Source organism: Pithys albifrons, chromosome 1 (assembly GCF_047495875.1).
Source record: "Pithys albifrons albifrons isolate INPA30051 chromosome 1, PitAlb_v1, whole genome shotgun sequence".
In the NCBI taxonomy this organism is placed as follows: domain Eukaryota; kingdom Metazoa; phylum Chordata; class Aves; order Passeriformes; family Thamnophilidae; genus Pithys; species Pithys albifrons.
This window is the reverse complement of record NC_092458.1, coordinates 124583924-124608051: the sequence shown is the minus strand read 5'-3', so window position 1 is coordinate 124608051 and position 24128 is coordinate 124583924. Positions and strand designations below refer to the sequence as shown.

The 24128-nt window shown below is 46.3% G+C and overlaps 3 protein-coding genes across 5 annotated transcripts in view; all 3 read right to left on the bottom strand.

Moving 5' to 3' along the window:
- The window catches only part of HLCS (holocarboxylase synthetase), a 110241-nt gene extending 109887 nt beyond the window's left edge, over positions 1 to 354 (bottom strand). The window contains exon 1 of the mRNA XM_071567002.1: positions 160 to 354. Within this exon, the coding sequence (XP_071423103.1) occupies positions 160 to 348 (189 nt within the window). The 5' untranslated portion in view covers positions 349 to 354. The remainder of the gene's footprint in view (positions 1 to 159) is intronic.
- VPS26C (VPS26 endosomal protein sorting factor C) overlaps positions 1 to 24128 on the bottom strand; it is a 541728-nt gene that overhangs the window by 407254 nt on the left and 110346 nt on the right. The gene's annotated exons all lie outside the window — the stretch shown is intronic.
- Positions 17597 to 24117, bottom strand: PIGP (phosphatidylinositol glycan anchor biosynthesis class P). Of its 3 annotated transcripts, none has more exons than XM_071567153.1 (5): positions 23884 to 24117; positions 22988 to 23215; positions 20772 to 20844; positions 20148 to 20266; positions 17597 to 18259 (listed from the first exon to the last, which is right to left on the bottom strand). In XM_071567153.1, exons 2-5 carry the CDS (start codon positions 23067 to 23069, stop codon positions 18129 to 18131), a joined length of 405 nt encoding a protein of 134 aa, XP_071423254.1. In that variant the 5' UTR covers positions 23070 to 23215; positions 23884 to 24117; the 3' UTR covers positions 17597 to 18128. The 3 variants fall into 3 exon arrangements, with proteins under 3 accessions (XP_071423254.1, XP_071423265.1, XP_071423269.1); XM_071567164.1 differs by having other exon boundaries at positions 22988 to 23148; XM_071567168.1 differs by having other exon boundaries at positions 22988 to 23121.

The following is a 24128-nucleotide window of genomic DNA, read 5'->3' as shown; positions in this document are numbered from 1 at the left end:
AGAGGTTCCTACACCCGAATTAACACTCCCACCACGGCAACGCTCTGCTCTCCTCTCCATCCATCCTCCCGCCGCTCATCCCCCGCGCCGCGCATCCCGTTGCCACGGCAACCGGGCGGGTAGAGGGTACCCTCCGCCCCGCAGCCCGCGCCTCCGTACCTGCGCCTCCCCGGTGAGGAACACCTTGCGGCCCAGGCGGAGGCAGACGCGCTCTCCGGGGCGCGGCGGGCGGGTGCAGAAGGTGACGGAGGAGCAGCGGGAGCAGCGGCGGACGGTGGATCGAACCAGCGCGGCCCCGCTCCGGCCCCGCCGCGCCCACAGGTACAGGTAGCACAGCGTGATCAGCATGGCGCCCGCGCCCCGCCCCGCGCCGCGATCCGACCAATCGCAGCGCCGAGCGGCACAGCGCGGGAGCGGCCCCGCCCCGTGATTGGGTGAGACCCCGGCGCGCCACGCCCCCTCTCTGCCCCGCCCACCCCCAAGACACTCCCTGAGGGGCCGGCGGTGAGGAGGGTCCTGTCAGGGCGGGGAAAGGAGGCGTGGAAAGAGTATGTATACATGGCCAGACTTCGCGAACGAGGATTTGGGAAGGGCTCTCCCCACTTGGGTGTGTGTGCCCTTCCAGCCTGCGCTGTGGATTTTTTAGGTGAGGCACAGCGTGCGCAGAACTGACCCCACCATTTAAGTCCTAAGGGTCCATCTGCCACGGCCGAGCGGGCTTCGACAGTGACAGTGAAGCCCTTGGGATTGTCCACAGCTCCCGGTACTCTCCAGGGCGCGGTGGGCGGGCGCAGAAGGTGACGGAGGAGCAGCGGGAGCAGCGGCGGACGGTGGATCGAACCAGCGCGGCCCCGCTCCGGCCCCGCCGCGCCCACAGGTACAGGTAGCACAGCGTGATCAGCATGGCGCCCGCGCCCCGCCCCGCGCCGCGATCCGACCAATCGCAGCGCCGAGCGGCACAGCGCGGGAGCGGCCCCGCGCCGTGATTGGGTGAGACCCCGGCGCGCCACGCCCCCTCTGTGCCCCGCCCACTCCCCACAGACACTCCCTGAGGGGCGGGCGGTGAGGAGGGTCCTGTCAGGGCGGGGAAAGGAGGCGTGGAAAGAGTTAGGGTCGGCTAAAATCGCTAAGCGTGGCTTAGCCGCGCTGTCTCTGCGCTCCGGGTTGGTTGTCCCCGTGCGCTGGAGGAGGAGCAAGCGGTGAGCTCCTAGACCGGGCGCCGCGAGGCGGCGAGTTAGGGAAGAACGGGGTGGTTTGGCTGGGGAGGGACCTTAAACTCCATCCAGTGCCACCCCCTGCCATGGGCAGGGACACCTCGCACCAGCCCAGGGTGCTCCAAGCCCTGTCCAACCTCGCCTGGGACACTCCCAGGGATGGGGCAGCCACAGCTGCTCTGCCCAACCTGTGCCAGGGCCTGCCCACCCTCCCAGCCAGCAATTCCTTCTCAATATCCCATCCAGCCCTGCCCTCTAGCACTTTGAAGCCATTCCCCTTGTCCTGTCCCTCCAGCCCTTGCAAATGGTCTCTCTCCATCTTTCCTGTGGCTTCTTCAGCTCCTGGAAGGCCACACTGAGCTCCCCCCAAAGCTTCTCCTCTCCAGGCTGGCCAATGCCAGCTGTGCCAGCCTTTCCTCCCAGCAGAGCTGCTCCATCCTCTGCCCATCCTGGGGCCTCCTCTGGCCTCTCCAGCAGCTCCATGTCCTTGCTGTCCTGTCCCCAGGGCTGGAGCAGCTCTGCAGGTGGGGCTCACCTGAGGGGCAGAGGGGCACAATCCCCCCAGCCCTGGTGGTTACACCTGTTTTATAAATCCTGCAGCTTCTGCTCTCCAAAGGCAACACTGTCCCTGTTCCAGGGTCTGTGGTATCCCAGAGGAACAGTGTCCCAGTGGAGACACCTCTCTCCAGGCCCCACTCCTGCTCTGGCACAGCCACCAAAGGAAGCACAAATGGATGTATTTCATTTCAGTCGGTTCACTGGATTCCCCAAACAAGAAAGATGAAGTCCAGGTTGCTGAGGCTGAACATTTGATGCCAGAACAGCCTGTCAGGGAACAAACCTGTAGGATTTGCATGTCCCAGGTGTGCTGCAAACACAGCTTGGTGCTACACAAGGTGCAACAGAGGTAACAACTCATCCAGTATGTCTGTGCACAAAAGTTATTAAATAATGTCTATGTTTGACATGGAAGGTAATCCCAACACTGAGCTCTGTGAAAAGAAGGTGGGGATCAGTCTGATCATAGCAGATATTTTAGGGGTGAGTGAAAAGAGAAGAAAAAAAGGGTCAGGATGCAGAATGCAAGAAATGTACAAGAAAGAAGCCAATACCACCCTTAAAGTTCCAGCAACTGTTGCATGAAGCCACATTCTTTTTTTATTATCCTGAACTCAAGGCCTTGTATGCACTTGGGAATTTAGTAAAAGAGGTATCCTAACATAACAATTTCCTGAATGGATCTCCAGCAACAAGGAGCTGGCACTGCAGATAAACAAGGAACTGGCACTGCAGATAAACAAGGACAAACTGGCACTGCAGTCTGGTCTCAAGTGAAAGGATGAGAGGAAATGGCCTTGAATTGCTCCAGGACAGGTTCAGATTAGATTTTAGAAAAAGTGTTTTCCCTGCAAGGCTGGTCAGGCCTTGGAATGAGTGTCCCAGGGAGGTGGTGCAGTCACTGTCTCTGGAAGTGTCCCAGAGGAACATCTCTGGATGTGGCCCTTGGGGACATGGATTGGGGGTGGTTATGGTGGTGCTGGTGGCTCTGGATGATCTTGAAGGTCTCTTCCAGCCTTGATGACTCTGTGATTTTGGAGCAGGCATCAATACAAAAGGAACACCACAAACACTGTGACAGGTTTTTTTAAATCCTTAAATCTGCACCCACAGCAGCAGCTCATCCCAAATGGTGGGAATTGCTGACACAGAATGACAGAATCGTGGAATTATTTGGTTTGGAAGGGACCTTAAAGATGAACTCATTCCAACCCCCTGCCATGGGCAGGGACACCTCCCACTATCCCAGGTTGCTCAGAGCTCCATCCAACCTGGCCCTGGACACTTCCAGGGGTGGGACATAATGTTGATTCCCACAATGCAAGGCAGAAACAGGTGACAGTATCAGCTGGGAGGTCAAACTGCTTCAATATTTCTTCTCCTTTATCTCAGGTTTAAGAAATCCCAGCCTTGTGGTGCTGCCAGATCCTGCTCTGCAGAGAGAAGAACAAGGTCTGCAGTGGTCCTAACCCGGGCCTGACATTAGACACTGCTCCTTTCTGTGACTTTATCTTCTGCAGGAAGGCAAAACACTTACCTGGGCACATCAAAGGGAAGAAAACAAACAAAGTGTGTGCCCTGCAAAGAAAGCTCTCAGCTCTGGAATTCACTTTCTCCCCCTTAGTTCAACAGCACGTGCACTGCTGACCCTCAGAGAGCACCAACAAAGCACAGCTGTTTGAGTGACCTTTGCACCATGAGGGACTTGCTTTGGACCTCAACACAGTCAATGAAGATTTTTTCAGGCTCTCTTACCCTGGAAAAACTCCTGATTAAGTGAGAAAACTGAATCAAAACTTCATCTTGCAAGGGAATCTGAAGCAGAACAACATACAGGCAAAACCAACCCAATTTTAAGACAAGTTTTGACACCTGTTGGCACGTAATTAATTTGGAGCCATTAAGTTGTTGTAGGTTTTCTAGTTTCTGTTATAGTGGAGCTTAGACTTAATCATGACAAGCTTTGACTAAAGAATTTCAGGTTGGGAATTGAGATGATGATGGTCATGATGATGATGGTGATTCCAAGGCATCAGGAAATGTTAATATATTAAAATTAAGTATATTACAAAAAATAATCCAGGTCTTAAAATCAGACAGCTTTGACTGGCCCAACTGCAGCCTTTGGGGTTTTTTCCTTATCCCAGCTGCTCATATTTTACTGGCACAAACCATTTCCTGCAGCTCTGCAACCTTGAGCTAATGATTCCCATGAAAATGCCAATTAAAGTTGTGTGGTTGGATTAATTAGTACGATAATGGAACATTGACTTGCGTTTTTTCACCAGTGTTACATGTAATTATGTTATGGCTTCATTAACAAAGTTATGTTTTCAGTAATTTTGTAATAAATTTGATCTCTGTCAATGGATTTAATTGAGATTAACTTTGCATCTTCTGGAGAGTCGTCAGGTGGGAGTTCAGGAGTTCAGGCTTTGGTCCTGCACTGGGATCCCTGTTGGCAGGTCCCATCCAGAGGGTTAAATCCACTCTCCTCACACACAGATCAGGATCACAGACATCAGTTGTGCAATGAAAACTTCCCTTTCAACTATCAAGTTAAATCAGGACTAAATAAAACTAAGCTGCTGAAATTGTATGAGGGCATTTAAGAATGTAATTCATCACTGTCTGGAACTGCCTGAAGGGAAGTTCTGGCCAGCTGGGGGTTGGTCTCTTCTCCCAGGCACTCAGCAATAGGACAAGGGGGCACGATGGGCTCAAGCTCTGCCAGGGGAAATTGAAGTTGGAGAGCAGAAAGAAATTCTTTGCAGAGAGAGTGCTCAGGGATTGGAATGGGCTGCCCAGAGAGGGGGTGGATTCCCCATCCCTGGAGGTTTTTCAGCTGAGCTTGGCCGTGGCACTGAGTGCCATGATCTGGTAAAGGGACTGGAGTTGGACCAAGGGTTGGACTTGATGATCTTGGAGGACTTTTCCAACCCAATCCATTCTATGATTCTATGATTCTATATTTAATTACAATATCCTCAAGACATTTAATTACAATTGAGGTTACTTAAGAAGTTTGCCAGGATTTCCCCATGCTGCTATTTAGTGTATATTTTGTAGTTTAAATATTCTTGACATATTCTTCATTCTAATAATTGTACTGATCTTGATACATAAATATTTTAAAGTGATTGAGGCTCTGCACACATTTTCTTCTTTGAGATATGGTGCTATTTAATTAGTTATAACTTCACAGGTATCACCAGGTATTTAAATATTGTTGGGAGTGGATTTAGCCAGAAGGTCCCTAATTAATACTAAATAATCAGTGGGCACTCCATGCTCAGTAAATGAAATTATTTTTCCCCCTCTGGGAAGAAAGTTCACGTTAGAAACCAAGTTGGTTCCTATTCAGTCTTGAGCACATATAGGAAGAAAAAAGAATTTATTAGGAAGAAATCCAGGCCAGGTTGGACAGGGCTTGGAGCAGCCTGGGCTGGTGGGAGGTGTCCCTGCCCATGGCAGGGGGTGGCACTGGGTGGGCTTTGAGGTCTCTTCCAACCCAAACCATTCTCTGATTCTGTATTGTATACTTAGAAATAAAAGATTCCCCAAAACAATGCAATTCATAACTCTCATCCTTTGATAGACAAAGTACTGCTTGGGATAAGCTTCCTATATCCATCCCATAGGAATGCAATCCAAGGAGTATCCCTACAATCTTGTGGGAATCACCAGGCCTGTCTTTAAGTCCTCCCACTTTCACTGCTTTTGGTATTTTTTCTCTTTTAAAACCAGAACACAAAAAATGCTTCAGCCATTTAAAAAACAAAAAAATTATATTAAAAATTCTCTTTACGTCTGTGTTACACTTTTTAAGGACAGGCTGTGGCTGAGCTTTTCCAAAAGGTGTATTTACATCATCTATTTCATACAGAGCAAACAGGACCCTGCAAAACAGGGACATGTGTCACATCCCATGGGATTTGCTAACAAATCCTGTGTGTCCCTGGAACTGGCTCTCCTGCCAAGGTGAGAGCCTATCCTACCTTTGAACTGTTGGGGGGAGTCAGAAACCCCTCCTTAAGGAGCTTTCCCTCCTTTTCCCTGGGGCTGTGTTTGTTTTAGGGAGTTTCTGTGGCAGAGCAGTGAGGAGGGGCTGAAAGCCCAGCCTGCCCCAGGCTTTGTTGCTCCCAAAGCCATGGAAGGGACAGCCACAAACCCGCTGCTCCAGGATCCACAGGGACACATCCCTGCCCATCCCCAGCACCTGCTGCTCCAGGATCCACAGGGACACATCCCTGCCCATCCCCAGCACCTGCTGCTCCAGGATCCACAGGGACACATCCCTGCCCATCCCCAGCACCTGCTGCTCCAGGATCCACAGGGACACATCCCTGCCCATCCCCAGCACCTGCTGCTCCAGGATCCACAGGGACACATCCCTGCCCATCCCCAGCACCTGCTGCTCCAGGGTCCACAGGGACACATCCCTGCCCATCCCCAGCACCTGCTGCTCCAGGATCCACAGGGACACATCCCTGCCCATCCCCAGCACCTGCTGCTCCAGGATCCACAGGGACACATCCCTGCCCATCCCCAGCACCGGCAGAGGTAAGGCAGGCCCAGGGAGGCTGTTCCAGCAGGAGAGGCTGAGGGAGCTGGGGGTGTTCAGCCTGGAGAAGAGGAGGCTCAGAGGTGACCTCAGCACTGTCTGGAACTGCCTGAAGGGAAGTTCTGGCCAGGTGGGGGTTGGTCTCTTCTCCCAGGCACTCAGCAATAGGACAAGGGGGCACGATGGGCTCAAGCTCTGCCAGGGGAAATTGAAGTTGGAGAGCAGAAAGAAATTCTTTGCAGAGAGAGTGCTCAGGGATTGGAATGGGCTGCCCAGAGAGGGGGTGGATTCCCCATCCCTGGAGGTTTTTCAGCTGAGCTTGGCCGTGGCACTGAGTGCCATGATCTGGTAAAGGGACTGGAGTTGGACCAAGGGTTGGACTTGATGATCTGGGAGGTCTTTTCCAACCCAATCCATTCTGTGATTCCTTGGGAAACTCCATCTGTAAGAGTCATTTCTATGTAACTATTCCAGCATCAGGAAACATTTTCAACTTCATATTGCAAAATATGTTTCTTGTTAAACATTTGATATGTTTATTTTAGTGGGTTTGCTGATACTTTAGCCTTGCCAGTCAGGTATTACTTACAACTGAAAATTAAGGTTGTGGTGACTGATTTGTTATTATTTTTACATGTGATTTATTATTATTTTTACCTCTTATGGCAGAAAGCACATTTCCATTTCCCCACCTGCACAGCAGCAGAGATGGAAAACACTGTTGGAAAGAGCACCCACAACCATGGGCACCCCACCAGAGCCAAGGCAGATGATGCACCCACCACTCCATATGCTCTACTGGGCTAATTAGCTCAGATTGCCTTTGTCTAATTAATGCTGGAGTTGCTGACTCAGTAAACAAGCAGCCACTCAGTGCCCATGGAATGTGTTCAGGGAGGGATGGCTTTTCTTTTGTGGCAGTGCTGCAGAAATAAAAATATTTCAGCATTATTGAGATAATTTCGGGTTCACTGCAGTCACTTTGAGGTGTGAAATCTCAAAGGGAAAGTGAGACCTTTGGGGGAAATGGGCAGGATATTGTGTGGTTTGTTTAATCAGGTGGACCATAAATATTGCCATAGAAATCAGATTTTTCATATCAAAATGCTCCCAGCCACATGGTGGGATTGTTGGGATGGGCTGGATGATCCTTGTGGGGCCCTTCCAGCTCAGGATATTCCATAAAACTCTTGTGTCTTCTCCTTCCAGCAGCTCCTCTTTATGGAGACCTTGGACACTCCCAGCAAGGCCTGGGGAGACCTCAGAGAACCAGCACATGGTGAGACTGAACTCTGGAGAAAAAAATCCCTGTAGGAAACAGGGCAGGAATTGGGTGTGGGAAGCAGGAATTGGTCATTCCTTCATCTGTTCCTTCAAGCATTTCTGCAGCTTTAGAAAACACAGTTCAAATTACAGAGTTCTGGAGATGGAGGTGATTAAGAGTATCTCTAATTTGGGTCAGATACAGAATAATTATCAGTTCTTCTTCTGCAGAAAGAACTGATTGCTCCACACAGTATTTTAACAGCACTTTATATTTGTTTAATCATACATATATATAAAAAAATCCTCCTTTTGAAATGAGGATTCTGGATGGAATATTTAGTATATACAAGGAGTGAAAAAGACTTAAAGGTGAAATTTAAAAGCCACACTTTCCTGTGCATGATTTTATTTATTGGTGTTTTGATGTTGCTGTAGTTAAACCACCCAGGAGATGAACAGAAAATTGAATTTGAAAACAACTCTTTGAATTGCACTGGGATTTTTAGTTTTAGTTGCTCAGGTGGGAAGATTGACTGGGCTCCAAAAATAAAAATAAAAAAGAGAATGAAGCCAAATCAACACAAGGACTGATGTCTTATTGCCTCTCACAGTGATGATTTCAAGGAACTATTCCTGACATCAGGAAATTGTGATTTATTACTGAGATTATGTTTCTGTTGAGAATTTTATTCAACCAGCTCAGAGGTTTTAAATCCACACTCAGGTTTCTGCCCCCTCGTGGGAGGAAAACAAAGCTCAGAGTTACCTGTACAAAACATCCTTTCCTTATAAAAAAAAGCAACACTTTTCCTACATTTTAAATATAATTATACTGTTATTTATGCCCAAAATAAAACCATGAAAAGTAATTTCCCTGCCCATGGCAAGGGATTGGAACTTCCAAGTTATTTCCAATTCAAACCATTCTATGATTCTACAATTTAAAGCTCTTATTGCCCTGTCTGCAGTAAAATATTAATTAAGATGGAGCATTTTCTGCTGGGCACAGACTGAGTCAGACTTTGCAATGAAGTGCCTTTGGCCAGCACTGCTTTTGAGAAATGCTGCATGATGGTCTGAAATGAAAAATTATGTGTGCTTTAATCAATTCTGTGTGTTTTAATCAATATTATTACATACAGAATTATTCCAAAATAAGTATTCCAAAGAGAGCATGAGAGAAACTAGAGGTCAATAAAGACAAAAAAAAGACTCAATTTAATGTAAATATGAAAGGAGCTTTTTTATTGCACAGAAATATGAGATGCCAGTTGTGTCTTAGTTTTGCTGTTTGGGCTTTTAATGTGCTTTTTGTGTTCTTTGATTCCAATTAAGCTTCTGATTAGTCTTGGAAAAGGGATGTTTTATAAAACCCTGTTGGGGTTTCACCTCAGTTGGCAACTCAGTTCCACAGAGCCAGGAAAACCCAACAAAGTGATTGAAATCCCTCTTTTCTTCCCACCACTGAACTTCCATGTGGTGGCTGCAGATATTCCATAAAAACCAAGATTAAATGGAAAATTTCCTGGCTTTGTGGCTCATAAAAAGGACAAATTGTGTTAAAAATTCTCCCAAGTCTGGGCAGTCAGAGGGAACCAAAGGGCAGCAACAAATCAACATTACTGTGGAATTTCACTGTTGCCTGGAGAGGAAAAAGTGAAATCTTCATTTTGAGCCTCTTCTAAATAAAAATTATGTCTCTTTACAGTCAGAGCTGGAGGGTCAGCAAATAAATTGTAGATCAAAAGGAGCTCTGGGGTTTCAACATCCTGTGAGGTGAGTTAAATCCTGTCCCCTGATCCAGGAGAAGTGACACCTTCCAAGATGGGACATATTCCTTATCCCCTTTGCCTCTGGAACACCTTTCTAGTAATGCAGTTTAATTACTCATTTAATTACTGATTAAATCTTACCCAGATTTTTATCCCTTCATGAGGAAAATGCCCAGCTCCTGAACCAATAGGAAAATAAGGAAAAAGTATCTTAAAAACCCCCATTTTCCTGCCTCATCTAATTTATATTTACATTTATTAATAGGATAACAAGCTCTCAAAGCCCAAATAATTAATAAGAACAGCTGCCCATGGAATGTGATTGTTACAGATTTCTGTCTTAAAGTTCCTTAAATTTGATTAAAAGTTGAGCTCTGAGTAAACCTTTCCTTGTGCTTGGGGGACTGATGAGGTTTTTCACCAATTTCTGGATTAATTAAGTCTTAATGATGCAGAAACTCCTAATTTGGACTTTGATTTAGAGGAGGAAAATGAATGGGGTTTCCCTTTTCTTAGAGAGGAAACTGGTGAAAAGCCAAAGTGGACACTTTCTGTTTTCAAGGCACTTATTTCAAACATAAGCCATTTATGTCTTTAGTGCAACACAGTAAGAATTTTGAAATAAATCTCTCTAAAAACTAAACTCAAACTCTGTGCACCCACCCCTAACTTACCCTGCTATCCCAATCCTTATTCCAGAATTGATTCATTTCCAGAAAATAAGTTTTAATATTCCAGCTACTTTGCATGGACAAATGTCAAATTGTTTGTTTGTTTTTTTTTCTCTTAAAATATGTTTCATTATTAGACTCTATTTGCCCAAGTCCAAATCCCAAAAGTTTCTCAGTAACACTGGAGAGAAAGTTCTGGCAAGTTTTCCAGTCCAAGCCACAATTCACTTCTACAATGATGAAGCCACCTCTGAGGAGGAGGAGGAGGAAGAGGAGGAAGAAACCAGTTCAGCCTAACAAAGAGCACTGGTCAGCCCTGACAACCACAAACCCAACAGGAAAAACTCAGGGGATAAAAACAGAACTGTCAGAAATTATGGACAAACATCTGACCAACCAGAGAGACACATCAAAGCTCAAGAAAAAAACTATTTATAACTGTCTTGCCAAGGACTCAATGAAACTGGAAATAAGAGGAAATCCTGTTGTGTTTGGAGAGACTTGGAAATAAAACCCTGAAGCTGAACAAAAGATTGATGAGGTTTAAATCAAGTTGGTTTAAGTGACACAGATAAAGAACATGGAGAGCATTTGACCTGGTTATTATTTTTCACTCTGCAGTCCTGGATTGATTATGAGACAGAATAATATAATACAAGCCCTCAAATAACCCAAAGGCTTTGAAAGACTGTGAATTTATTCAAGGAATTATTTAAAATGCTTATTAACTCCATGGGGCACATTTATTCTGACATAAATCCTGAATGTCCAATTTAAACACTCATTCCCACTGTCAAGGCAAGTCCTAAAGAAGAGCTGTGACATTTTCTGGGGTTGTGTCAGTCTGTTATTATCAGATTTCTCCCTGTAATCACAAAAGTGTCTTTTGCCAGCCATAAAAAAACTCAGCCTGGATTACAAACCAGTTTAATGTAATGAAACATTAAACCACACATCATGTGGCACCTCTTTCCCTTCCCCACACCACTGTGTGTGCTCAGAGAGTTTGTCAGCACCTGTCCTGCTACCAGCAGCTTTTAAGGGTTAATTATTTTTCAAGGGTTAATTATTTGGCCCCACCATGTTTCAAATTCCCTCCTGTCCCATCTCCAACCCAAACTAATTGTTCCCCAGGTGCAGAACTGCAGCTCTTTGCCCTCTCCTGCCCCACTGTGGGCTGAGCAGCCAAGGGCAGAGAGGTTTAAAACCCACTTCAGTGTGTGTCAGATCTGCCTTTTAGTGAAGCCAAACAAGGGGCTGTGTCTCACATTTTTAGTCTGGCAAACAGGATTCTAAAGGAATGAACTTATTAGAGTGGAGGATTTAAATAAAATTAAAAAATCCATTTGCAGATTAAAAAGAGGATCTATTAAATTTGCACGAGGAGACAGCAACCCATAATATGGGGAATTACAAGAGCTGGTTGATATTTAAACCCTAAAGCTGAAAATAAACCTGAAAATTCAGCTGTTCATTTCACCTCTTCATCATTTCCACACCTCCACTTTTCCAAACATATGGAACTAAAATAGTGGCATTTTAAAGGTCTTTCATGAGCCATCCTAAAATTATTTATGCCCCAGCTCCATCATCACTGCCTGAAAATCATCACTGAGAGAGACAATAAGACTCCAGTACTTGTGTGGATTTGGCTTCATTCTCTCCTTATTTTTGTTCTTGGAGTCCAGTCGATCTTCCCAGCTGAGCAAGTAAAACTAATAATCCCAGTGCAATTCAAAGAGTTGTTTTACAGTTCAATTTTGCAGCCAAAAGAAAGAGAAGAGCCCCCAAGATGCATTAACAGCTCTGTGATGACACGTCAATAGTGCAGAGAAGCCCCGAAGGGAACCGGGGCAGCTTCTCTGAAATTCGACTGCTCTGAACTTTCGCTTTCCACTTCTGAGTTGTTGCCTCATGCGCAGAGTTTGCGGTGACCTCCAAACCATCCGTCATTTACAGGAAAAAGGATAACAAAGCACCCCCAAACAAGGAGTTATCGCCACTTTGCTGCTTCAAAGGCAGCACCGGGAACGGCATTTCACAGACTGAACTCTTGGCTCGGGTCGCTGTTCCACGAAACTTCCCTGGGCAATTCAGCAGCTGCGACAATTCCAACGAACGCTCCTTTTGATTCCCGTTCCCTGAAACGGCAAGTTCATGTTCCGCTGGTACAGGAACGCTGGAGAGGTCTCCAAACAACCTCTGCAGTTTATATTTCTAGTCTATGGATTGGTGTGAAAAATCATAATTAAAGTTTATGCCCCTGAGACAGTCCTGAATTCTGCTTCCAAGCTCTTCTAAGCCAGACTCCAGAAGGAGGAAGAAATCCAAGGAAAGGGAATCCTCATACATGGAAGTTTGCTGAGTGTTCCTTCTAACCATAAGGCAGCAATAATTTGGATTAGGAAAGAAAGAACTACCATAGGATTTTTTTCTAATTTCCATTTCCAACCATAATACATCAATAATTTGGATTAGGAGAGAAAGAACTACCATAATAGATATTTTTTTCTATGTTCCATTTCTAACCATAATACATCAATAATTTGGATTAGGAGAGAAAGAACTACCATAGGAATTTTTTCCTAAATTCCATTTCTAACCATAATACATCAATAATTTGGATTAGGAGAGAAAGAACTACCATAGGAATTTTTTCCTAAATTCCATTTCTAACCATAATACATCAATAATTTGGATTAGAAGAGAAAAAACTACCATAGTTTTTTTTTTCTAATTTCCATTTCTAACCATAATACATCAATAATTTGGATTTGAGAGATAGAACTACCATAGATATTTTTTTGCTAAGTTCCATTTCCAACCATAATACATCAATAATTTGGATCTGAGAGAAGGAACTACCTTAGGAATTTTTTCCTAAATTCCATTTCTAACCATAATAGAGCAATAATTTGGAGAGAAAGAACTACCATAGGAATTTTTTCCCAAGTTCCATTTCTAACCATAATACATCAATAATTTGGATTTGAGAGAAAGAACTACCATAGGAATTTTTTCTAATTTCCATTTCCAATCAGAATACATCAATAATTTGGATTAGGAGAGAAAGAACTACCATAGATTTTTTTTTCCTAAGCTCCATTTACACTGAATGGCAACAGCAGCAGAACTGAGGAAGGGCAATATTCCCAACAGCAGTTTTATGAGCTCTAGAGACAAAATCCATCCAATTCACAGAAATATTTACTGTTTAATTACACTCCAGAGGATCAGGATTTCCAGACTGGGTAATTCTATCAGCTGCTTTTAGCACAAGGCTGAGAATTGAGCTGATCCATGAACTGCACAGCACACCAACAACATTGACTTTGGCAGCCCTTCCATGAGGGAACTGGCAGAGCAAAACTAAATCCTTCCAAATCTTTCTCCTCAGGAAACAGTTCAGTCCAGTCAGTGAATAGAGGGAGAGATACAACCCCCCCCATTCAGCTCAGTTGGTTGAAAGGTGACTGGAAATCCAACAGCACTCTGAGTTCTACATTTCAGTGACTCGGACTCAAGTGCCCACCAGAAAGGTGCATTATGGAAGAGAATTCACTGACACACAACCACTGACCACCTGTTCTGTTTGTGGGGCACAAAGACTTTGGCATTTACACTCACCAGTGAAACTGAACTCCACAGAAAGTGCCTGGTAACAACATGGAGTATCTGAAAAGGCTTTTCCAAAAGAACAACTCCTGAGAGGAGGTTGGAGTGAGGGGGGTCAGGCTCTTCTGCCCCAAAGGAAAGGGGGAGAGGAGATGGCCTCAAACTGCACCAGGGCAGGTTCAAATTAGAGATTAGGAACAATTTATCCCTGCAGGAGTGGCCAGACATTGGAATGAGTGTCCCAGGGAGGTGGGGCAGTCACTGTCTCTGGAAGTGTCCCAGAGGTGTCTGGATGTGGCTCTTGGGGACATGGATTGGGGGTGATCCTGGTGGTGCTGGTGCCACTGGATGGTCCTGGAGGTCTCTCCTAACCTTGATGATTTTGTGACTATTTAGACTGTCTCCTCCTTACCTTCATTCTGCATTTAAGTTTTGTCAGAGAAGAAACATTCACTATTTCTACAGTAACAGTCTCTTCATTTTAGGACCTTTTAGGCCTAAATTTCCTGATTTCACTCAGAGCATCTTAAGGCCCACTAAAAACAATGACACTGTTACTTTACCAACACCCTTCCTCACACACACTCGACTTGCCTTTGGTGGTAAAGTTGCATTTTTAATGTCTATAGACCCCCCAGCACCAGGAAAAACATCTCCTATTACAGCTTTCTATTTTACACGAGTCTTTGGCTGTCCTTACTCATATCTGCACCTTGGCCATGACAAAACCTGGACTAGGATGTTCCACACCTTTTAGCCACAGACAGTGGTCATTTTAAAGATGATTAAATCCAGCTCACAGCTCAAAATAATCTTAGAATGGTCTGTCCAATGCTCTGGGGAACAGCAGAAGTGTATCTGCAAAACTCAAGGAGAATTTCAGAGTGGTTTGGGTGGGAAGGGACATTAAAGATCATCCCATTCCCACCCCCTGCCATGGCAGGGACACCTCCCACCAGCCCAGGCTGCTCCAAGCCCTGTCCAACCTGGCCTGGGACACTCCCAGGGATGGGGCAGCCACAGCTGCTCTGCCCAACCTGTGCCAGGGCCTGCCCACCCTCCCAGCCAGCAATTCCTTCCCAATATCCCATCTAAATCTACTGTCTTTCAGTGTGAAGCCATTCCCCTTGTCCTGTCTGTCCATCCCGTGTCCCCAGTCTCTCTCCAGCTCTCCTGGAGCCCCTTTGGGCTCTGGAAGGGGCTCTCAGGTCTCCCTGGAGCTTCTCCTCTCCAGGCTTGTTATTGTGATGCTCTGCAACATCTGCCATAAAACATAATAAGCAGAAACTAAAAAGCCTCCTGGAAATAGAAACCTCACTTAACAATTCAGAATTCAAATGATGGCAAATCAGAGTCACAGAATGGTTTGGGTTGGAAGGGACTTTAAAGCCCATCCAGTTCCAGCCATGGGCAGGGACACCTCCCACCAGCCCAGGGTGCTCCAAGCCCTGTCCAACCTGGCCTGGGACACTCCCAGGGATGGGGCAGCCACAGCTGCTCTGGGAATTCCACTCCAGTCCCTGCCCACCCTCCCAGCCAGCAATTCCTTCCCAATATCCCATCCAGCCCTGCCCTCTGGCACTTTGAAGCCATTCCCCTTCTCCTTGGAAATGGTCTCTCTCCATCTTTCCTGTGGCTCCTTCAGCTCCTGGAAGGCCACACTGAGGTCCCCCCAAAGCTTCTCTTCTCCAGGCTGGCCAATCCCAGATCCTCCAGCCCTCTGAGCATCTTCCTAGCCCAGAAAGTTGTTGCTTCCCTTCCCTTTTCAGCTAAGATGGGGAAGAAGAGGGAGATTCTCCACCAGTTTCCCACCAATTTGGCAGCCACAGCTCCTTTATTTCCATGAGCACAAACCCCTTTCATTGCTATCCTGGCACTCTGTTATTTTTCCATGACATGTTGAATAGACATTTATCCCATCTGGAGGGGATCCTCTTTCAAAACAATGTTTACAGCAAAATATGTAAAATACCAACAGTCTCCAAAGGGTGAAAACTGCAGAAAGAATCCAGGAAGGTGCCTCTAAAAGCAAGGTTGAATTTCACCCCTTGGTTTATCCCAGCAGGGAAAACACACTTGATGGAACTCTACAAGTTGTGCTACAACAACAAAGTCAGAAGGGTGAAAACAAGGGCAAATTTAGGTTTTATTTATTTAGCTCTTCCTCTGTCTGGGAGAAGAATGGACACCTGATATCCAGGCTTTGAACAGGTATGTTTGGTAAAGAAAGGCACTGCCAGCAACACTTCAATCACTCCAGAGTTCTGTTTATCTGAATAATATCTCAGGGCAAAGATCTGTAAACCTGAAGGTGCCAGGGTTGCACCTTCTCCTTTACCACCATCACCACAACAACAACATGATGGGTCCCCACCACCTGCACCTCCCCACAGTCCATTTATCAGCCCCCAAACCTGGTTTTATTGTCACCCCAGGGCCATTTCTGCAGTGCCAGACGTGAGCAAGTTGAAGCAAAGGTCACTGTGGTGCCTCTGAAGCAGCAGTGACAGGAGAGCAAAGTTTGACTCAAACAAATATCCCCCCTTTGCCTCTGTTGGTTTTCCCATAATTGTGGGCTCTGCAGTGAAATGAAATGGCAGATTCATCACTGATACAATCTTTGCCCAAGGTTTACAGTCCTTTAATTTGTGTGTTCTCAGGGCCTGAGGGAATTTCCCAGTAGCTTTTTTCTTTATCCTGAAGGGATTTGGGCATCCTTAACAAGGGGTTGAATTAATCCCCACGTCAGATGAGCCCAGAAATGTGGCCTTCACTTGTCAATCCAGAGTTCAGGATGGAATTGCTTTCTCAGGAAGCAAAAGGAATGTGGGAAAATACACAGGGAAAAAAAAAAAAAAAAGAAAAGATCCCAGTCAATACTTCAATGTCTGGAATGTGATTAAAGAACTCACCAAAAAGTAAATACATTCTGTGGCTGTCGATGATAAAAACTTGAATTCATTCTGTGGGTGTTTGAGCACGTCAATTAAAATTAATAAAAGCACAAAATCCTGGCAGGAGTGGGAAACAACAGGAAACTAAACCCAAAACTTCATTAAGAAGTCTTCAATTCCCAAACAAATCATCATTGGACTAATTAACAGCCATCAGGCTTAGCTACAAACACTCACTCCCCCAAACAATACACCTAAAATCTAATTAATTTCAGAGCAAAGTGGTGAAAAGCATCTTTTGCTTCATTAGGAAGGGATTTTTCTCCCACCCATTGAGTTTCTCTCTTCAAATCCAGGCAGAAAATCCACCCAACTACAGGTTTTATATTTATACCAGATTGATAGTTTGGTATAAATCTTGATTTATACCAATTGATTGGTCTTGAGGCTTTCCAGATCATCTCATGGTCATTTTGACCAATTTGCAAAGAATTGACAGAAGATTTTTCACACAAACTTCCAAAAACTTCCTATATTTTCATGAAATAGTGAAGGATTTAATTAAATTCTCTGCTGGTCTGAACTTGGCTTATAAATCTTATTGAGCCTATTAAAAATAATGGTCCATTCTCTGGTCTTTATAATTAATCTGAATAACCCTCACTCTGAAAATAACTGAGTTTATGACTCTCTAAAGGGAAAAATAAAGGAAAATTCACTGATAAGAAGCATCTGAACCACTGGTATAATAATAATTTGTGCTGTGTTATAACCTTGGGCTATAAAAAGAAGGCCCTGTCAGTTCCTGTATTTCCAGATATTTCCTTGAACCAAGTTCTCAGTATTCTTAAAAAAGCTTTAAGGAAGTAATTTCAAGACTTGCTTCAGAAAATCTTCACAACTCACCTTTCTTATTTCTGGTATTCCTGGTAATTCAATAATCCTGCTAATTAAGGGGATCAACATATTTTGCTGAATGAAGGATTGTGTGAAGGAAAATACACCTTTACCCAGGAGAAATATCACAGAACCACAGAGGAACTGTGAGCCTGAACGGGCCAAAATCAGCTCCACTTTATTAATATTTACAAAGGAAAACTGTGTATTTACAATGTAAACACTTCCCATGAACACAACTTCATAAAAATAGATCCTCAACATCATTTCTCCCTGATTTTAGAGGGAAATAGAACTTAACTGTGTCCAGAAAGGAAACCAGAATTAAACTGTGTCCAAAAGCTGTTTCTTTCCCTCTCAGGGGGAAATTCCAAGTACCAAAACACTTTGAAGCTCCCAAGAATGGCTTGATAAATTCATGTGCTGCAATTCTCACACCAGTGCAGGTGCAAGTAATGAAAGGTGTTAATATAAATTTAGTTAAGGAAACAATTAAAAACTTTGTTCAGAAGCTGGGAGAGTATTTTTGTTTAGCTTGGAGAGGTTTTGACTATCCTGGACTGGAGTTGGACCAAGGGTTGGACTTGATGATCTCAGAGGTCTTTTCCAACCCAATCCATTCTATGATTCTGTGATTATTCATCCCTTCTATTTCTTCAAACAATCCTTAAAAATGACTATCTGCTGTTGCAGATTCCTTCCTCAGGAAGGAAAAACATCCTGTTCACTTCACTGATGGGAATATCCCTCAGGGCTGGAATTGCTTCCTCCTGAAACTTCTTCTGCTGCTGCTTCTTTGCGTAATTATCTACAAAACACAACCAGAGCATTTCAGGTCCCCCACACTCTTTTCTTTCAAGGAATATTCTTAATTCAGCACCATAAATTCAGCTCTCTGAGGGATCTGCAACCCCCCCACCTGCTGAGATGGCCATCAGAGATGCTTTACATCAACAGAGATCAGGAGAAATCACCCCCAAATCCTGCTGGAATCACTGCTGGGATTCTGCCTGGATTAAGATGCCTCAGAACTCCAGCCTGGCTTGATTTTTTTTTTCCTTAGGGGTCCAGTGTAATCCAATTCCAAGTCCACAGCTCAAACAATGCAGCTCTATCAAGAAGGAACTTCTTTGCCACATCTAACTGTGGTTTTTTTCTCCAAGCTAAACTGGCAACTTGCAAAAAATGCTGGAATTCTTCATGCAGAGGAAAATAGAGGACACTGGGGATGCCTGGAATGTTCACCTGGCAGGAGGGAAGGCTGTGCAGAAGTTCAGAGAAAACCTCAAAGATCATTTTTTTGGGTAGGGAATCACTGAAACACCCAATCCAGCCTCAGTGCTGCAACATCCTCCTTTTAGAGAATTCCACAATGGTTTGGGTGGGAAGGGACATTAAAGATCATCTCACTCCAACCCCACACACCTCCCACCAGCCCAGGCTGCTCCAAGCCCTGTCCAACCTGGCCTGGGACACTCCCAGGGATGGGGCAGCCACAGCTGCTCTGGGAATTCTATCCCAGCCCCTCCCCACCCTCCCAGCCAGCAATTCCTTCCCAATATCCCATCCAGCCCTGCCCTCTGGCAGTTTGAAGCCATTCCCCTTCTCCTGTCCCTCCAGCCCTTGGGAATGGTCTCTCTCCATCTTTCTTGGGGCTCCTTCAGCTCCTGGAAGGCCACACTGAGGTCCCCCCAAAGCTTCTCTTCTCCAGGCTGGCCAATCCCAGCTGTGCCAGCCTTTCCTCCCAGCAGAGCTGCTCCATCCTCTGCCCATCCTGGTGCCCTCTGTACCCCCTTGGCTCCTGCCACCTCCCCTTGTGCCAGCTGGGGCTCACAGCTCGCTCTGGAAAGCCGGATGAACTCCTGATGAACTCCTGGGAGGTCTTTCCATGCCCTCAGAGGTCTGTTTATGAACAAAGTCCACTCTGCCAGTTGGCAAACGGTGCCATGAGATGCCAAGGAGGGAAGAGTCAGGCTCCAACACTTCAGTACTTCCAAGAACTCAGAGAGGGGGTGGATTCCCCATCCCTGGAGGTTTTTCAGCTGAGCTTGGCCGTGGCACTGAGTGCCATGATCTGGTAAAGGGACTGGAGTTGGCCCAAGGGTTGGACTTGATGATCTCACAGGTCTCTTCTAACCCAACTGAGAAGAGCAACGAGGCTGGAGAAGGGACTGGAGCACAAGTGCTGTGGGGAGAGGCTGAGGGAGCTGGGGGTGTTCAGCCTGGAGAAGAGGAGGCTCAGAGGTGACCTCAGCACTGTCTGGAACTGCCTGAAGGGAAGTTCTGGCCAGGTGGGGGTTGGTCTCTTCTCCCAGGCACTCAGCAATAGGACAAGGGGGCACGATGGGCTCAAGCTCTGCCAGGGGAAATTGAAGTTGGAGAGCAGAAAGAAATTCTTTGCAGAGAGAGTGCTCAGGGATTGGAATGGGCTGCCCAGAGAGGGGGTGGATTCCCCATCCCTGGAGGTTTTTCAGCTGAGCTTGGCCGTGGCACTGAGTGCCATGATCTGGTAAAGGGACTGGAGTTGGCCCAAGGGTTGGACTTGATGATCTGGGAGGTCTTTTCCAATCCAATCCATTCTATGATTCTGTGAAATACTTAAAGGCTTAAACTTTGGTTTATATTCTAAATGGCTACAGATTTACAGAATTTCTCAGCTAAGCATCAAAATCTTCCAGAAGGCCCCACGGACTCACCTGTGATGGTGTGTGTGGAGTTCAGAGGGGCTGTACTCATCATGTTAATCCCAAAAAGCAGAATGTACCCAATTCCCACAGCAACCAGCAGGTACACTGGCAAAGCAACTGCCCAGTACCTGAGGGGAAAAAGAAAAAAAGAGTTTAAAATTTACATATCATAATTACAAAGGCCTAATAATGCAACAGGTTTAATGTTGTTATTGTATCTGGCACAAACTGAGAAGTCTTTCTGATCTTTCCCAAATCACTGCAGAGACACTGGAGCTACTTTAATATAAACAACCAAATGGGTTCCTTACAGGTGTTTATATTTTAATTATGGCCTAAACTCTACTTCATTTTCATCAGCAAACTTCCTGAAAACAAAATGCCAAATTTAGCACAAACCATCCAAATACTCTTTATTTCATTACACAATATTTTCCCCAGAGCTGTTCTCTACATTAAAAAAAAATTGCTTCCCAAAAAATAAAGTCCTTTATTAACAGGGAAAATGGATTTAATACAAGGCCTCTACTTAAAAAAGAAAAGTATTGTTATTTTAAAATTATTTTTAAATTATTTTAACATAATTAAAGGTGTCCAACAGTTCCACATACTCAGATTAAAGACTGAACTTACTTTTGAGGCCAATATGTCAGTCCCAGGGAGAACAGCCAAGTCTCAGGAATAAATGCCCAGATAAGGTACAAAACTGCACAAAAGAATTAAAAAGTCCTGATAGTTAAGACTGATTTTGTTTCAGACTTCCCAAGTTTCACTTTCACACCATTTAAACCCAAATAGCTCCACCACAACCTTACAAAGTGCCCCAGACACAAAACCTGCCCACTCTTTTCTCAGCTGCTTTTATGGGATCATTTTTTTGGTCTGTTTTCACATTTAATTTCTGATTTCCTGTGGAGGCAGACAAGAATTTCTGCTGAGTTGAAGGGCAGAACAAAAAAAAAAAAAAACCACCCCAAAAAACCCACAAAAAAACCACACACAAAAAAACACACACAAAAAACCCACAAACAAAAAAAGGCCAAATCAACCCTTCAATAAAAGGAGGCCAAAACAACCTGAACTGAGAGAATATTAAAGCAGAAAATAATCAGAAAAGCAGAAATAATCAGAAAATAATTTCCTTTTTGAAGGACAAACTGGTGGATTTGCAGTTCTTGGATGGAACTGTTCTTAAAATGTTACTCAAGTACCAACTCACTTTAATTTCCACTTATTGCCTCAGGGTGGGGAAGACTCAGAGCAGGAATTTGTTTCATTATTTGCCTGCAGGGTATTTGCAGCACCTTTTATTGTGCTGAAAAATGTTCTCACCCTTACAGACCTTGAGACCTGAGAGATCCTCAGGGAAATGCTGAAGGACCTGTCACACCACAGAGAAATGCTGGAATAACCCCAATTAATTCCAACTGCTGGTGGCCAAATTGAATTAATTTCCTTTTCCCCAGTATTTTAGTGAGGAAATAACTCTACTCTCCACAGTGGTTACTGAATGGTGAAAATGGGATTTAAGTAAAAAAGTGACTGAAATGAGATGCAGAGAAGTTTTCTAATAATTTGACTCTGTAATGGTATTAAAGACACTCTAAAATAACTCCCTGAAGGGAAGTTCTGGCCAGGTGGGGGTTGGTCTCTTCTCCCAGGCACTCAGCAATAGGACAAGGGGGCACGATGGGCTCAAGCTCTGCCAGGGGAAATTGAAGTTGGAGAGCAGAAAGAAATTCTTTGCAGAGAGAGTGCTCAGGGATTGGAATGGGCTGCCCAGAGAGGGGGTGGATTCCCCATCCCTGGAGGTTTTTCAGCTGAGCTTGGCCGTGGCACTGAGTGCCATGATCTGGTAAAGGGACTGGAGCTGGCCCAAGGGTTGGACTTGATGATCTTGGAGGTCTTTTCCAATCCAATGGATGTGGCACTGGGTAAGAATCCAACACATCTTGATCCAACCCCACTGTGATCACCAGCCCAGGGCACAGAGTGCCCTGGGCTGGTGATCACAGTAGGGTTGGATCAAGGGTTGGATTGATGATCTCGGAGGTCTTTTCCAACCCAATCCATTCTATGATTCTATGACATGGTTAAAGGCAGAGAAAATGTGAGGAAATCACAAAAGGCAATGCCAGGTCTGGCAAGAAACACTTGGTGCTCCAGCACAGGGGTTGGAAAGCAGCTTTGATCCTTCTCATGGAATAGGTTGGGTTGGAAGGGACCCCAAAGCCCACCCAGTGCCACCCCTGCCATGGGCAGGGACACCTCCCACCAGCCCAGGCTGCTCCAAGCCCTGTCCAGCCTGGCCTGGGACACTCCCAGGGATGGGGCAGCCACAGCTGCTCTGCCCACCCTGTGCCAGGGCCTGCCCACCCTCCCAGCCAGGAATTCCTTCCCAATATCCCATCCAGCCCTGCCCTCTGGCACTTTGCAGCCATTCCCCTTGTCCTGTCCTTCCATCCCTTGCAAATGGTCTCTCTCCATCTTTCCTGTGGCTCCTTCAGCTCCTGGAAGGCCACACTGAGGTCCCCCCAAAGCTTCTCTTCTCCAGGCTGGCCAATGCCAGCTGTGCCAGCCTTTCCTCCCAGCAGAGCTGCTCCATCCTCTGCCCATCCTGGGGCCTCCTCTGGCCTCTCCAGCAGCATCACCCAGTGCCACCCCTGTCATGGGCAGGGACACCTCCCACCAGCCCAGGCTGCTCCAAGCCCTGTCCAACCTGGCCTGGGACACTCCCAGGGATCCAGGGGCAGCCACAGTTTCTCTGGGCACCCTGTGCCAGTTGGGAATGACGTTTGTGTCCCAAGCCAAGCACCATTTCTGGGCTCCTCAGCTCCCAGGATACTCACTGAAGCCAAACCACGATCCTAAAAAAAGGGCAAATCCATAGATTGCCCTTTCTGGCAACGGGGCCGGTGAGTTTTCAACCATCCTGGTGTCTTCCCTTTCCCTTCCTGGGAAGGGCACAGAGCAGGGCAGGAAACTAGGAGAGAATTCCTGGGAAGTTCCTCTAGGAATGCGGGAGAGGCCCTGGGTGGGGGACGTATCCTGGATAGAGGGATACTCCCTCCTCAATCCTGGATGGGGGGGGATACTCCCTGTGAATCCCAGATAGGGGGGATACTCCCTCCTGAGCCCTGGATGGGGGGGATACTCCCTGTGAATCCCGGATAGGGGGGATACTCCCACCTGAATCCTGGATAGAGGGATACTCACTCCTGAATCCCGGATGGGGGGAATACTCCCTCCCGAGGCCTGGATGGGGGGTTACTCCCTCCTGAGCCCTGGATGGGGGGGTTACTCCCTCCTGAATCCCGGATGGGGGGGATACTCCCTCCTGAGCCCTGGACGGGGGGGGTTACTCCCTCCTGAATCCGGGATAGGGGGATACTCCCTCCTGAATCCTCAATGGGGGGGATACTCCCTGTGAATCCCGGATAGGGGGGATACACCCTCCTGAGCCCTGGATTGGGGAATACTCCCTCCTGAATCCTGGATGGAGGGGATACTCCCTCCTGAATCCCGGATGGGGGGGATACTCCCTGTGAATCCCGGATAGGGGGATGCTCCCTCCTGAATCCCGGATAGGGGGATACTCCCTCCTGAGCCCTGGATGGGGGGGATACTCCCCGAGTCCTGGGGGGGCGGGAGGGGGCAAATACTCCTTCCCGAGCCCTGGATGGGGGGATACTCCCTCCTGAATCCCGGGTCGGGGGATACTCTCTCCTCAGCTCCACAGGGATACCTTCCCTCCCTTCCTTCTTTCTTCCTTCCTTCCTTAATTCCTTCCTTCCTTCGCACACACCGCCCGCCCGCAGCCTCCCCTCCCGCCCGGCTCTGCCTCTTCGCTGTCCGGAGCCTGCCTGGGGAGGGATCGGCGCCCAGGACGGCAGCAGGATGAGGATGAGGACGGAGGCTGAGGGAGGAGTGGGATACAGGATGTGGGATGTGGGATACAGGATACAGGATGCTCAGTGTCCCCAGCTCCGC

Bases quoted from the DNA above. Each gene is read 5' to 3' on its own strand.
- PIGP (XM_071567153.1), bottom strand. From the start codon at position 23,069: ATGGTTGAAAACTCACCGGCCCCGTTGCCAGAAAGGGCAATCTATGGA. The intron at 20,267-20,771 runs GTAAGTTCAGTC...TTTTCCCCTCAG, and splicing joins CTGACATATTGGCCTCAAAA to GTACTGGGCAGTTGCTTTGC. The intron at 18,260-20,147 runs GTGAGTCCGTGG...TGTGTTTTGTAG, and splicing joins CTCCACACACACCATCACAG to ATAATTACGCAAAGAAGCAG.